This window comes from Antechinus flavipes, chromosome 2, assembly GCF_016432865.1.
Source record: "Antechinus flavipes isolate AdamAnt ecotype Samford, QLD, Australia chromosome 2, AdamAnt_v2, whole genome shotgun sequence".
Classification (NCBI taxonomy): domain Eukaryota; kingdom Metazoa; phylum Chordata; class Mammalia; order Dasyuromorphia; family Dasyuridae; genus Antechinus; species Antechinus flavipes.
In genome coordinates, this window is record NC_067399.1 from 441,696,985 (window position 1) to 441,712,825 (window position 15,841).

The 15,841-nt window shown below is 35.3% G+C and overlaps 1 protein-coding gene across 2 annotated transcripts in view; it reads left to right on the forward strand.

Moving 5' to 3' along the window:
* IFT52 (intraflagellar transport 52) overlaps positions 1–14,427 on the forward strand; it is a 35,506-nt gene extending 21,079 nt beyond the window's left edge. For both annotated transcript variants that reach the window (XM_051979268.1, XM_051979267.1), the window contains 5 exons: positions 1,388–1,542; positions 5,154–5,241; positions 11,339–11,447; positions 12,772–12,917; positions 14,066–14,427. In XM_051979268.1, coding sequence (XP_051835228.1) covers positions 1,388–1,542; positions 5,154–5,241; positions 11,339–11,447; positions 12,772–12,917; positions 14,066–14,113 — 546 coding nt within the window. In that variant the 3' untranslated portion in view covers positions 14,114–14,427. The remainder of the gene's footprint in view (positions 1–1,387; positions 1,543–5,153; positions 5,242–11,338; positions 11,448–12,771; positions 12,918–14,065) is intronic.
* Positions 14,428–15,841: the final 1,414 nt, after the last annotated feature.

Below are 15,841 nucleotides of genomic sequence, written 5' to 3' on the forward strand. Positions count from 1 at the left end.
AGCCAGAAGAGACTTGATATGTCACATGCCCCACAGGCAGTTAATAGCAGAGGAAGTGGGCCTGTGATGCAATTCTGCTGACTTCTTGTTTAATACTCCTTTGTTTGACTTGACAAGTTCAGAAGATAGAGGAGAAAGTCTGCCTATACCAGGGAACCTTACTTTATGGATTATGTCAGAGATTTCTTTAGACTTTGGGGGGGAGGGCAAAGAAAGAGGAGGAGAAATGACCTGAGATTTTTGTAGTCTGATGAATGCCTCCTTCAGTGAAGAACTCCCTTCTCCCAAGATAGATCAGCACCATTTCTGCATCTTCTAGTCTTAGAAACTTGGAGACTTAGAAACTTAGGGCCTTACTAAATGAAGTAGCTTACACAGCCTCCTATAGCCAAGGTGTGTCAGAGCCAGGCCTTGAACTCAGGTTTTCTTGGCTCTGAAACAGCTCTTTTCACTCTACCTCTCTCTAAAATTTTTGAATCATGGCTTTCTGAAAATTTAATTTTTGGATGTTGAGAGCTGATATACTTTGTATCAATCATATAAAAAGTAGAGCAGTTCCCTATTAGGAAATCCAAATCTTGTTATGGAAAACACTGATTAATTAACTAATTAATAACATGTATTAAATATAATTAGTTACAATTAATTGGTAAAACTTACAGAAAGATTGGTTATGATAGAAATAAAAAATAAATATCAATGGAAAGATCCAACTTAGAAGAAATGTTTGCTATGTGCAATTTTTTTGGTGGGGGGGTAGAAATGCCAATTCTTCACTTTTTATCAAAAGTCTGTGGCATGGATTTCAGTAAGAAATTTATACATTATGTCTGGAGAAGGATCTTTCCTAATATATAATATGGATTAGAAAAGGTTTTAATAAGACATTTCTGTGCTGGAATACTAAAAAATGATAAGCTCTGTAGGAGTCAAGAGAAGTGCAAATAATAATAATGTAATATGATAATAATAATCTTTTAGGTTCCCCATAATGGTAGAGATATCTAGTATTATGGAGGAAAAGGGATGCAAATCAGAAAATGAGAAAGGAAAGACTTGTTGGGATTTTACCTTTCAAGATTTTTATATTTCAAGAATTAATTTTTAGGGGAATATAGAAAGCCCCTTTGCTTTTCTGCTTTAACTTTGCAAAACTGCTGGACTTTTCCATCCCTTCTATCTTTTAGACACAATTGCTCTGTGCAATTGTGTCATGAAAGGTGAATTTCTCTTAGGATTAAATCGTGTGATGTAATGCTTTTAATTTAATATTATATATATGCATATATATAATATTATAATAATTGCTGCATATAACTGAAACGTGGCTGGATAGCTTCCCTCCCTTTTCTCTCACCACTCAAGGTATCCATCTTGTGCTTTTCAGATTTCTGATTACACCATGTTGCCAGACACCGCCATGTTGTCAGAGCGACTTCGAGTGTGTCTTCAGGAGGGGGATGAGAATCCACGGGACTTCACAACTCTCTTTGACTTATCCATTTTCCAGCTGGATACCACTTCCTTATCTAAAGTTATCAAGTCAGCACCTGTAAAACTTCTTTTTTAGAATTGAATTTTCACTTTTATATTGAGGTTTTAGGGTCTTTTCTGAGTTTGGCTTTCAAATCCAAATTTAGTCATGGAAATCAGAGTGGTTAAAATCCTCACTGAGTAAAATGAACTTTTTGATTGACACCATTAGGTAACAAAAGTTTCTGGAATACATTTCTCTTGTCTTTTTTGCTCCCTTCACTCTAATTTTTCCATCCCCCAGAATAATTAGAAATTATTCAACTTCTTGTGAAGGGACATTAGAGATTTTGTGGTCCAGCTCCTTCATTTGGGAGATGATGAAACTCTTAGGGTTAATGTTTTTGGTGGTCACTTTCACTTTTTGTGAACGATGTAATCATCCAGGTATGCAATGCTTCTGCCAGCCTGAGGTAATGGGTTAGTTTTCCTGGGCACCAGGAAAATCTCATCTCAGTCCTCCTCATCTTGGCTGATCCCCGGATAAGTCATTTAAATAGTGCTCTCTCAGATCTGGAACACTCTTCATAGCAGAGAGGGTGATTGGCTTGAATTGAAAGAGGGAGTCTCCTCCTTCAGGATTCCATGTTCTAGTGAAATCGCAAGTCCAGTCCTAAAGGAAGAACTATGTTTTGTTGTACTTTAGATTTGGTGTGCTCCTAGAGCTGCTCATGATCATATGGTTATTTTTTTATGACAAATCTTCAAAGGAAATTTTGATGTGTTAAAGTAGCAGGCAAAGAGATGATGCTACGTGTAGAGTTAGGTTCAGAAAGGAAACTTAGGAAAAGGTTTGTGGATCATGAGTGAAAATCGAGAGGAGACCCTTAGAGTTGGGAATGAGACATTTTAGATTGAGAAAAATAGACCTGTTTAAACCTGGGGTTACTAGTGAGAAAAGCCTTGCTAAGACAGTTTGAAAGGAAATGAGAAAAAATAAAGTCATTGGCTGTAATGGTATAAAAGTAACTAAGCATCCCTAAAGACCAATTTCCTTGTTTGTTGCTGTGGTGGCTGGTTATTTTCAGAAAGGACGACATCAAAGGGCGTTGTCTTGAGGCACATGTGAACTGGAATTTAGTGAGGCGGTGTTGTCAGCTTCCCTCTCCCTTCTAGATTGTCCCAGTGGGTGACTGGCCATGGTTTGGGATGCAGCGGGGGGGAGCCTTGCCATCCTGGTGTCTCACCCAGCTCTAAGTGCTCCACAGTGCCTGTTTCAGGAACCTTCCTGGCCCTTGGATACCCTTCTGCTGGGAGAGTCTTCATATGCTTGGGTAGATACCTTCCTAATTCACCCATAGCTTGGGGTCCTATTGATTAGCCCTGTGTTAGTCAACCACCTGCTGAGATGGTTTACTTGGACAGCTGCTGTTGGAGCTACAGCTTCTTAGGGCCACAGCTAGACATTGGATGAAGGCAGACACTGGAGGTGGATAAGCCAGGCTCAAGAGAACTCTCACTAAGAGAGAAGAGTGGCCCTGAGAACTGAGAGAGATGGCCTGGGGCATAGGGTGTGCCTTCTCTCCTCTCCACTTTGGCAGGAACTCAGGCTAGGAACATCTTAGCTTCCACTTCAGCCTTGCTTCCTTCAGATTCTACTGACCCCTTTTTAAAAAGGGCCCTTCATGAATGACATCTCTGACTCAGCACTGTGGTGCCAATTTTACAGCCGGACTTCAAGTCACTGCTATTGCATAGATTCTTTCACCTCTGAACTGTCATCTGCTTGGTTAGAAAATAAAAGTTTTACAGCATTTCAGAGCTAGGAAGAGCCTGAGAGGTCATGTAGAATGTCTCGTTTACAGGTGGAATGGAGGCCTAAGGTGTAGGAATGACTAACTGGGGTGGTGGTGGAGGGATGGGCCTCCTTTGCTACCTTCTGTCATTTTGAAGTAGTAGGCCTTTTTAGACAAGTAGACTGTTTAACTCTGTCAACCAGGGCTAATGCTAAAGCTGACAGTGCCATCATAGCCCTTTGCTTCACTTTAATGGCTTGCCTGAGTCTCCATCTTTGTTGCTTTGCTCTCCTTAGGAGTAAATAACAGGGATTTCGGTTGTCCTTTTAAAATTTTGACTATATGGAATTGTTCATGTTTATAATTATTCACATAGGTGCTTTGTGTGGAGTTACAAAGCTAGAACCCTTTTTTAGCTCAAAATTCAGTTCTGTTTAGAATGTTGTTGATGATAATGACAATGATAAGTAAAGGAGTAAGACAGGACCTTGAGGTCACAGAACTAGAATTAGAAGGGACATAGTCCAGCCCTATGTTTTACAGGTGAGGGAAGTGAGGTTTAGGGGCGTTAAATGACACTAATGCCTTCTCCCACCTAAATAATTGTGTATTTTCTGTATTTTTTGTATATGCCCATTTTGTATCTACTTGTACTCGTCCATCTTGAGTCCTCTTGTACAATGTCAACTCTTTCAAGTCAAGGGTTTCGTTTTCATCTTTGTGTCCTCAGCACTTAACAACTGGAACATAAAAAACTTGTGGGGTGCTTTTTCATGTTTCTCGCAATAATCCAGTGAAACAGGTATTCCCCCATTTTACAGATGAGGACATTGAGGCTCAGAGGAAAGGGACTTAAATCTTGTTTAGTCATTGACAACTTAAAATTTAGAAGACATTTCTTTTCTCTATTATTTCACACTGTTGTGATGCTACAATGTACATTTGCCTTTGGAGTAGATGATGGGTGTTTTTTTTGTTTGTCATCAGATTTACCTTCCTAATAATTGTTTCTTCAGGCTCTTCTAATTTGCATTTCTGAACTCAATTCTGCTAACTGGAAAATGTAATCAGATAACATGCACAGTGGTGGTAGAAAAGTCTATTGATTTAAAATTCATCCTAGATAATTATTTGGGTAATTAGTTGGCTTTACATAGCCCTTGATGCAAATTGCAAAATAGTCTGTGGATAATTTGTTTGTATGGGGTGAGTTGATAGCCTTTCCAGGTCTCTGATTTTATTTGGGTAAGGAACTTTCAGTTTGGATATCAGTGGAGATCATTAGTACTTTATAACTTACAGTCTTAGAAGCCATGAGAAGTTTTATTTCTCATGGAATAAGTCCTCTCCTACCTTCTGAAAAAGAATTCTACTTCCTGTTTGGATATCCCCCAGTTAAGTGGTAAGAAAAGATTTTTCTGAGAAACACCTAAACAAGAATTGACTATGTTAGGCTTTTTTTCAGAAACTTCTTTAGAATTATGAATTCTCAGAGGCAGAACTTTTCTTAAAAGAAATTTTATCATTTTATAGATAAGTAAACTGAGGTTAAGTGATTTGCTTAAAGTTACAGGACTGAGAAGTGGCAAAGTTACAAATTTGAGTCTACATTCCTTACTTTTAGTATATTGTTTTCACATTTTGTTCTTTATATAAATAAAATATTCTATTTAACTCTGATCACATTGTGAGTCCAAACTCAATTCTAAAATCAATAATTTTAAATAGTCGTATGTCTGTCATTCTAATTATTTTTAGTTAAAGAATAAGCTTTTTTGGCTTCTTTTCCTTAGAACTGATGGATAAGAATGTATAGCATATCTGTTGATTTACTTGTAATTCCCCTTGCCTGACCTTGACTCACATATTTTTCTCTTTTGACAGAGCTTATGAACAACTAAATGTGAAACACGAACCTCTCCAACTCATCCAGCCTCAATTTGAGACGCCACTACCTGCCCTTCAACCAGCGGTAAGATGCTAAGTTTTTGGAATGTGTGATGGAGCTACCTGTCATTCATTTTGCCCAACATACACCTAGTGGTAGAAATGTTATGACAAAAAGGGGTGAATAAAAAAGTCAAATTAAAGCTGATTAAAATAAGGATATGCTGTAGGAATATGTGTTGCCAAAGTGCAGAAAAGTCTGGGGATTTTATTAAGTAGTCACACTAGTTGAAGTGAGGCTGAAAGTACAGCTAAGTATTCATCTTGTAGTTTATTTGGTAGACAGTAAAGTGACATTTTTATCAAATAATGATGTTTTATAATTTTCTCACTTTTGGAGAAATATTTGGCATAATTTTAGGATAAAGCTATTATTCCTATAACTACTATATCCATCAGTTCACAAACATTTATCAGGTATCTACTCTGGTCTAGACACTGGGAATACAAAATAGATACATGAGACATTCCCTGTCTTAGAAGAGCTTACATTGTCTTAGAGGAATGTGACTTGTTCATAGGTAGATAAACACGGGCTATATACAAGTAAATACACAGTGATTTGGGGGAGGGGAGGTACTAAAAATAAGGGAAAGTCTTCTTACAGGAAGTGCATCTGAACTGAACTGAACTGTACCTTAAAAGTAGTTCTGATATGCGGAGTTGAGAAAAGAGAGAATTTAAGGCATGGTGCATAGCATGGAAGTGGCAGGAGATGGAAGGTTGCATGTGGCCGACAGCAAGTGAGCCAGTGTGGCTGAAACGTAGATTTTGTGACGGGAGAATGTGTCATCTTCCTGAAAAGAATCTCAAGCCATACTGTGAAGAGCTTGAAATATCAAATAGAGGAATGTGAGATTATCCTAAAAGGCAATGAACTTGCAATCTGGAGGACTCATCTTCTTGGGTTCAAATCTTGCCTTATACACTTACTAGCTATGTAACCTATGGCATATTTGCCTCAATTTGCTCATCTGTAAAATAACCTGGAGAAGGAAATGGCAAACCACTCCAATAACTTTGCCAAGAAAAGCCCAAAAGGAGTTGTAATAAATGGAACACAACTGAAACAGCAACCAAGACAATAAGGAGCCAGTTAGTCTTCTTGATTAGAGGGAAGATAAAGCCACATCTCTATCTGTAGGCAGTCTTGCACTTTGGGATATCTCTAATTGTCAAATTTTTATTTACATTAAACCAGAATTACTCATTTTGCAACTTCTGCCCATTGTTCCTAGTTTTTCCATTTGGGGTGAAATAGAATAGTCTATTAATATTGTTAATAGTAATAATACTATTAATACTAAAGAAAGCTATCGTGCTCCTTGTCTTTTCTTCTTTATACTAAACATTCCCAATTATGTCAGTGACATAACCTATATGTCCTTCATTATACTGTCCGTTCTCTTTTTGGTGCTCTTTAGCTCATTTCTAAAATGTGGTACCCAGAACTCAGTACAATATCCCAGTTACGGTTTTTGATCAGGGAGGAGCACAGAAAGCTGATCACTTTGCTAATCTTGGTGGTTCTATCCCTTTAAATTAAAGCCCCAGATTTCATTAGTTTTCTTATCTGACACATCACCTGTGATGTCATTTTAAACTTGGAAAACCCCCAGAACTATTACCATACTCCTGTTTTGTATTTACAAAGTTGATTTCTTTGAAACTAAATGTAAGATTACTATTATTAATAGTAATGGAAATCAGAAACTTTGTGAATTAATTTCTTTGAAAGTAAACGTACGATTTCTATTACTATTAAATTGCATTTTCTAATGACTTGTGATCTTATCACCTATAATTGTTAGCTATTCCCTTCCAACTATGTGTCATCAATCTAGTGTCATCAGCCTATCAGTCAACCAGTAAACATTTGTTAAGTGCTCTGGAGATGCAGAAAGAGGCAAAAGACCATCCTTGCCTTCAAGGAATTTAATCTGATTAGGGAAACAGCATGCAAACAAATATATACAAAGCAAACCATATATAGGATAAATAGAAAATAAATAAAAGACTTTAAAATTAAGAGGTGCTGGGTAAAGCATCTAGTAAAAAAAATAGGATTTAAAGGAAGCCAGGTGGTAGAGATAAGGAGGGGGAGATCATTCTAGCCTTGAGAATATTTGTAAATTTGATAAGAATTGTCATTTACATATCTTTTAGAGACTGATAAAAATCTTTAAGCTTAACATATGTTTGAGCTTGTATTCCTTTAGACATTCCACTAAGATACCTCCAAGTAAGAGAAAGCCAAAAAGCTTCCTGTGGAATGTAACGCTTGAGCTATGTCTTGAAGTCATTGAGTAATTCTTTGAGGAGCAAGGACCATCACCTTCTTACTACCATGTATTCATTTCATTTTTTTTCATTAAATACTACTATATATATATATATATGTATATATATACTTCCTCCTTCAGTATAATGGAAACTCCTGGAGATTAGGAACTTTAATGTTTTGCCTTCACACACGTTCTAAATAATGGTACAATAATAGTACAATTAGATTGTTATTAATGGTGTATAGTAAATTTTGAGGTCCCTAATGGAAGGTCCATGGGAATATGTGTTGGGATCTTTGTGTTAAAAACTAAAATTTTTAAATTAAAAAAATAATAAAATAAAGTTTAAAACTTTTTTTATCAGTCCCCTAGATAAAGGAATACAAATGATAATTCTTATCAAATTTACCTGCTTGAGGCACTGAGATAGGGAATGAAGGGCCACCTGGAAAGAACAGAGAAAAGGCTAGTTTTAGTAGACCATTTATCCTTATCTTTCTTTGTCAAGTCACTTTAACTTTAACAAATGTTCTTGACTTTATGCTTATAGAATAATGCCATGCTTATAGAATAATGCCATGCTTTTGCTCATTTCATTGACTACAAGTGTAAGATTACAATCATTTGATTCTTCATTGTTGGATCTAATCAAAACGGTTTGAATTGATAAGGAATATGATATGAGGGGTGGAGATAAAAATTGCATATGTATGTTACCATACCTGTGCATAACTTCCTTATTGCTTGTTCTTCTATTTTTTATACATGGCCTTATATGTGAATGCTAAGTTAATAAGTAAATTTCTAGGTCTCTTTGGACTGCTTTCCTGCTTTTTTCTTAATCTTAATTATCTACTTCTCCTTGTGTCCTCTGAGTTTCATTTGTAGGAGCTTTCTGTTCACTTCCAGCTGCCTTCTGAAGAACTTTAGTCCACGGAGTCCTACTCTTCTCTCTCTTTTTTTTAATTAGATTTTTTTTTCAAATCTATTTTCTTTTCTTCCCAATCTATTCCAATGAAAAAAGGGTAGGAGTTGGGAAGAAGGACGAGAGGAAGCATACTTGCAACAAATAATCATTAGCCTCAACAAAATAAATTCTCAAATTGGCCACGTCCAAAAAAAAAAAAAAAAAATAGATTTCCATCTCCAACCTGAATCCATCACCACTCAGGAGGTGGCAGTGGTTTTCATCACTGGTCCTCTGGAATTGTGGTTGTGGTTGTGATAGAGTTTTTTAAGTCGTTCATAGTTGTTTATCTTTATATGTTATTGTCTATATTATTATTCTGATTCTGCCACTTCTCTCTGCATTCATGTCTTCCCTTGTTTCTCTGAAACTGTCCTTTTCAGGACAGTTTATTTCAGCTCAATCATTTTTCATTACATTTTATACATATATATTTGTTTTGTCATTCCTCAGCTCATGGGCACCTGTTCTTTGCTCCCAAAAGAAATTATAGATATTTTTGTATACATGAGTCCATACATTATCCTCTTTTTTTGATCTCTTTTGGAATATGGACTTATAGTAGCATTTTTGGGTCAAAGAAAATGTACAGTTGAGTAACTTTGGGGGCATATTTCTAATTTACTTTCAAAAAAGGTTAGAGCAATTCACAGCTGCACCAATAGGGCATTAATGTTTTACATTAATATTTTTCAAAGATGCTTGCCAATCTAATGATGATGAGATGTAACCCAAGAAGGTTGCTTTAATTTGGGTTGCTATAGTAGCATTATATGTAATATTAAAAAAAAAAAATCCAAATTGGAAACAACGTGGGGAATTGTACTGATCTCACCTTCCCCTTAGAGAGTATTTTCTATTAGAAAATGTATTTTTGTCTGAAATTCTTGGTCTTATCTTAATTACAAACTTGATTAATCTTTTCTTTGATTATAAGTTCCTAGATAATACCCTGAATTTGAAATATTTTCCTGTCATTGTTACTAAAGGCTTTAACTGTTTTCTGAGAGAAAATTGGGTAAGAATTTAAGCAGTATCTCTTTAGGTACTCAGCAAATGAATTAGATTGGTTATCAAACTGATGGTGAAAATGCCATATGCAATGATTTAGGAATGTGGTTCTCCAAGATGCCTTGACATTTTTAATGGCTTTTAATTTGTTTTGTGAATCAAAGCTGTTAACCATACTTTACTTTAAATCATTTTGTTTTATTGTGGAAATCTGTTTTCTTTTAGAAATACTGGAAATTGTAAAGTAAAAATGGCTTATGTCGGATTTTCAAATACATGAGTAAATTGTCCTTTTTGGATTTTTTTCTTTCTAAACAAAGAAAAGAATTTAATGAATAAAGTTGTTTGTGTTAATCAGTTAATATTTATTAAGCACCTACTATGGGTCAGGCATTGTGCTGAGTGAGTGCTGGGGATATAAAAAGAGGAAAAAGACAGTCCCCTGATATGAGGGAACTCACACTCTAATGGGGAGACAGCATATAATCAACTATATACAATCAAGATATATATGGGATAAAAATGAAATAAAAGATACTAGAATTAAAAGAGGTTGAGAATAGCTTCCTGTAAAAGATTAGATTTTAGCTGCGACTTAAAAGAAGCCCAGAAATAAAGACGAGGAGGGAGAATATTCCACATATAGGGGAATAGTCAGAGAAAATGGAGCTAAGAGTTGGAGTGGCTTGTTGAAGGAAATGCCAGGAAGGCCAGGGTCATTGGATTGAAGAGTATGTTGAAGGAAGTAAGGTGAAGAAGACTGGAAAGATAGGAGGTGGGGTAGGTTAATAAGAATGGTTTTTAATGCTAAACAAAGGTGGTGGCTTTTGATCTTACAGGCGATAGGCAACCTTGGTTGAACCTGTGCTTTAAGAAAATAACATTGGGGCTGAATGGAGGATGGTTTGGAGTATCTCTGGAAGGCTTGAGCCCAAAACACTGTTGAATTTTGTTTTCCACAAACTTAAAAGTTGAACAATTCAGAAATGGTTAAATAAATTGTGAAACATTAATGGGATACTAGAATGCACTTAAGACCAATAGATAGGAAATATACCAAACAAAATGAAAAGAATGGAGTACATACTAACTGCAATTGTAGAAGAGATAAAATGAAAACAAGTGGCTAACAGTTATCATTCTGAAAGGTCGTTTGGAATTATGTGAAGAGAGTGATTGAAATGGCCATACACTTTAATCCAAAGATCCCATTACTAGGTCTGTACCCTAAGGAGGTCATTTACCCAAAAAAAAAAAAAAAAAAAAAAAGGAGGGGGTGGGGGGCTTCCTATATCCAGAGAATACTTGTAACTATACTGGTGGTAATCTCAAACAACTAAAAACAAAGGTAGATGCATTGATTGGGGAATGGCTGAACAAATTGTGTTATGTAAATGATCAAATGTTGCTTGTTCTACAAAAAATTTATTGTTTTATCTTTTTAGTGTTCAAAATATGTGTTCTACATGTAAAGATGCTTAATGTTTGTTGAATTGTTCTATTACCTGTAGCTCTTGTATAGCTCTTTACTCATAGTCAGCATTTAATTACCAACTTTTAAACTTTGTGCCTCATCTTTTGGCAGTATAGCTGCTTTTAGTAAATTGTTTATTAAATTTTCTGCTTAATTATTTGTTCAATTAATAAATTTAAGTAGACTAGACTCAACAGCTGATAATAGAAATGGCGAAGGTCTATACCAAAAGAGCAATAGATGGAGTACTTAAGCAATAGCAGTGTATTCTAAGATCATGAAATAAGAATATTTCTGTTTTAACTATTTAAATTCATTTTAGAATTTCTCCGTTGTCTAAGGTAAAACTTTGTACAATTAATAATAAAAAATATTTTATACCTAGGTTTTTCCTCCCAGTTTCAGAGAATTACCACCACCTCCCCTGGAACTCTTTGACTTGGATGAAACTTTCTCTTCAGAGAAAGCACGGCTTGCTCAAATTACCAATAAGTGTAAGTCTGATCAATTTTTATATATATATATATGTGTGTGTGTGTGTGTGTGTTGTGTGTGTGTGTGTGTGTGTTGTGTGTGTTTTTGTGTGTGTGTGTGTGTTGTGTGTGTGTTTTTTGTGTGTGTGTGTTTATGTGTGTGTGTGTGTGTGTGTGTGTGTGTGTGTGTGTGTGTGTGTGTGTGTGTTTTTCCTAAATATAGAATTGATAATGAGAACCATTTGTCTCATTGTTACTGAAAAAACATGGATAGTTTTAGGTTTCATTTATTTCATGCAGATTATTCTGATATTTTTCCCCTAAGTCACTGATTATCCCAGCTTGTTAGACCATAATGCTAATAAGTTGAACCATTTCTTTATGAACCATTAACTGGTCATAGATTGTGTTTTTAACCCAAATTACCTCTCACAAATATGTGCTATTGGATCCAGCATAGGTTAAATAAAGAATATATGGATAAATACAAATCATTCACCATTATCAAAAAAGAAATTAAAATGTACATGCATAGTTGTCCCTGGATCGTCTTTGTTTGATATATAATGTGGAAATGATAGTTCCAAGCAAACATGGGCACTCAAATCATTCAAGCCTCTTCTAGTGAGAAATGTCAAGGCTTTATTAGAATTAGTAAGACATTTTACCTCCATGTATGCAGATAATAGAGTTCTAAAGCTTCTGTTACTATATATGATTTTAACAGTGTCTTATATTTAAATATTTAATTTATAGAAAATATCATCTGCATCAGAAAAAGAACTATGGAGAGAATGTAAAACACATGCTATGTTCACTTATTTTTTTTTCTGTTTTTTTCTTTTCTTTCCCATGGTTTTTCCTTTTTGTTCTGATTTTCCTCTCCTAGCATGATTTATCAATAAATGTGTATGAAAAACAAATATCATTTCAGTCCCAATGATTTTCTGATGAAGAGAGCCCTCTACACCCAGAGAGAGGACTATGGGAACTGAGTGTGGATCACAACATAACATTCTCATTCTTTTTGTTGTTGTTTGCTTGCATTTTATTTTCTTTCTCATTTTCTTCCTTTTTGATTTGATTTTTCTTGTGCAAGCAAGATAATTGTATAAATAGTATGCATATATTGGATTTAACATATTTTTACAATGTTTAACATATATTGGATTACTTATTATGTGGGGGAGGGATGGGACTAGGAAGTTAAAAAAAAAAAAGAACATTTAATTTAGAGCTAGCAAAAGGTTTTGAACAATTAATTGTGACTATGTAGAATGTGGTTCATTTAACTTTAGTCTGTAGCAGGAGACAGTAGTTGAGCTGAATGTGCCAACTTTTTTAGGTACTGAAGAGGACCTGGAATTCTATGTCAGGAAGTGTGGTGACATTCTTGGAGTGACCAATAAACTACAAAAGGAACAACAAGATGCTAAACATGTTCTGGAGCACATATTCTTCCAAGTGGTGGAGTTTAAGAAACTGAATCAGGTAGTGTGTTTATCACATACTGAATTCTAGAGTTATTTTTTGGTTCCATCTGAGAGCTGGGTTCACAGTTGTTGTTTTTAAATTTTTGTTATTTAAAGTTCTCATGTTGAAAATCATATTCCTAAAACAGGTAGAAGACATTTCTGCCACGTGGACTGAATTCAGCCTTTTGTTTTTTAATTTTATCACTTCTGCTCATTATTTCTTCCAATTTTTAAAAATTAAATGCTTATTGGCTGCCTTTGTTCCCTGTTATCAGTGTTCCTGTGAGATGGAACAGATGAGTGGATGTAAATTTGAGGAGGAAAGAGAGAGGGAATAAACATGTCTATAGTGCCTGTTATATGCTTGGTACTGTGCTAAGAGCTTTACATATATTACTTCAACTTATCCACAACTCTGGGAAGTAGGTGCTGTGATTATCCTCAATTTACAAATGAGGAGACTGAGGCAAATGGTTAAGTAACTTGCTCAGTTATCCAACCATTAAATATCTGAGGCTGCATTTGAACTCGAGTCTTTTTGACTTTAGGCCCAGCACTCTATCCAATGTGTCACTATGTCAACTGATTACTGTGGAGAAGTAGTTCTATGCAAGTAATCACAGTAATAAATCCCAGGGCACCATCAGCAGGAAGGTAAATAGGAGTTGGGTTCACTTGGGGACCTGGAAAGCAAGTTACTGTTTTAGTCTTTGGTAAGGAGGGGCAGGATGAACATCTTTGACAAGACTTATATTTGTTAATCTTGATAGCAGTGGGTGATCAACTTTTAATTTTAGAAATCTTATCCAGGGCTGGGTAAAATTAATAACTCATAGCACTTTAAGATTTTTAAAGCACTTTTCATGCTTGATCACATTTAATCCTCCCAACTGTTCTGTAAGGTCAGTGGGACAAATATAATTTCATTTGAATGTGAATATGTAGGCTCAAAGTAGAAAAAGAATCAGCTGACAGAGTCTCTGTGTTGTGTCAGAGGCAGGATCTGAATGAAATCCTAAATCCAGAGATTCTACTCTGCCATCTGATTTCTTAGCCTCTTAATCAATCCTAAATACCCAAAGCTTCCTATAGCTGCTCTAATTAGCAGCAACTAACTAATCATTAGTGTTGTTTTGAAATTTTCTATTTTTCTCTTTTTTGCAGGAGCATGATGTTGATACAAGTGAAGCTACATTTCATAGCAATTACTGAATACAAGAACAGAAGAGGAGATGCTAGAACAACTAACTTGCTGTCTGGTCTCTCATTGTAAACTCTTTTCTAATTGTTTTTCCATATATTTGTCAAAATTGCCTCTCTACTATGAGCCATGCACTTTTATATTGTAAATAGGTACAAAGTTAAAGATTACATATCTTCTGTAGTGACTAGGCAGGTGCACTATGCAGATCGATAACTATCAAAATCATTATGTAAGATAAATGTCCCATATTCTTTTTTTATTGGAGCTATACTTTTGTAATATGAGAAATATTCTTACATTAAAATGTTCTCTTTCAATTCCATTCCTGTCTTTGGTCTTGTTAAACATAATAATCTCTTCAGGTTTTTTTTATGTGATCTTTACACAATTTTCTTTTATGTCTAATGAATAATAAATGCTATAGAAAATAAGTTAATTTGCGGAATCTACTTACTATAAATGACTGTAAACAGAAATAAGATACTCAAGATATGTAAAATCCATATGTAAAATGTCTTTGGGACATCACAGTATTGGAGATACTGTCTGTAATATTTTCTGTAAGGTTTCTTCTTCCTTTGAATACTAATTAGGCCTTTAAATACAAGATGATAAATAATTATTTGTTTTATGTTAATTATTTGTGCATGTAACTGCAAACTTGTTATGGCTTAAAAAGAGACCTTTTAACTTTAACAAGATTGGATCACTTATTTCTGTGATCCATTCTGAATTTTTTTCCTTGCATGTTAAGTTGGTTAATTAATCAACAGCCATTTATTAAGTGCTTATTGTGTGCCAGGAACTATGGTAGGCAATAGAGAATCAAAAAAGTTGAAAAAGTCCCTGCACTTAAGAAATTCTATAGGGAGAGATAATATGTACACGTATAAGTTTAGATAAAACTATCCATGGCACTAGCAATTGAATCAGGATTCTGTTGCTGTCATTGTTGCTTTTATGTAGTTGTAGATGTAGAACCATCTATGTTCTTTTGATTCTTTATTATTTAATTGTGTGTGACTCTCTGTGACCCCATTTGGGTTTTTTGGGGCAGAGATACTGGAGTGGTTTGCCATTTCCTTCTTCAGCTCAATTTATGAGTGAGGAAACTGAAGCAAACATGGTTAAGTGACTTAGCCAGGGTCACACACCTAGTAGGTATCTGAGGCCAGATTGGAACTCAGAAAGAGGAGTCAGGAAGGCTGGCACTCTACTGTACCACCTATGATTCTGCTCCCTTTCATGTTGAATTTCCCAAATAGATTTTAATTATTTGCTGGGAAAGGAATTTATCTTGTGCTTTTAAATATATATATGTGTGTGTGTGTGTGTGTGTGTATATCTTGTGCTTTTAAATATGTGTGTGTGTGTGTGTGTGTGTGTGTGTGTGTGTGTGTATAGTTATTATAAACACTACCCAGTATTTGAGTAGGCCCCAGGAAGGAGCAAGTGGACCCTGTGCTAATCTCCACTACTGTGTCCTGATGACCCTATGGTGTTGCTTTGGCCACTCCCTACAGGTCACTTTATTTCACTCCCAATTTCTGGACTCTACCAGTATCTCTGGATTTGGCCTCAAAAAATTTCTGCTTTGTCTCCTAAATCTCCTCTTGTCTAGGGACAAGCCTCTCCCCCTTTTTGAAAGATTCCTCTAGCAAATCAAAGTGGGGAATGATGTGAATCCTGAACTCAGCTTATTTTCTTCCCTTTTCAGGAAATGCTAAAACGTTCTC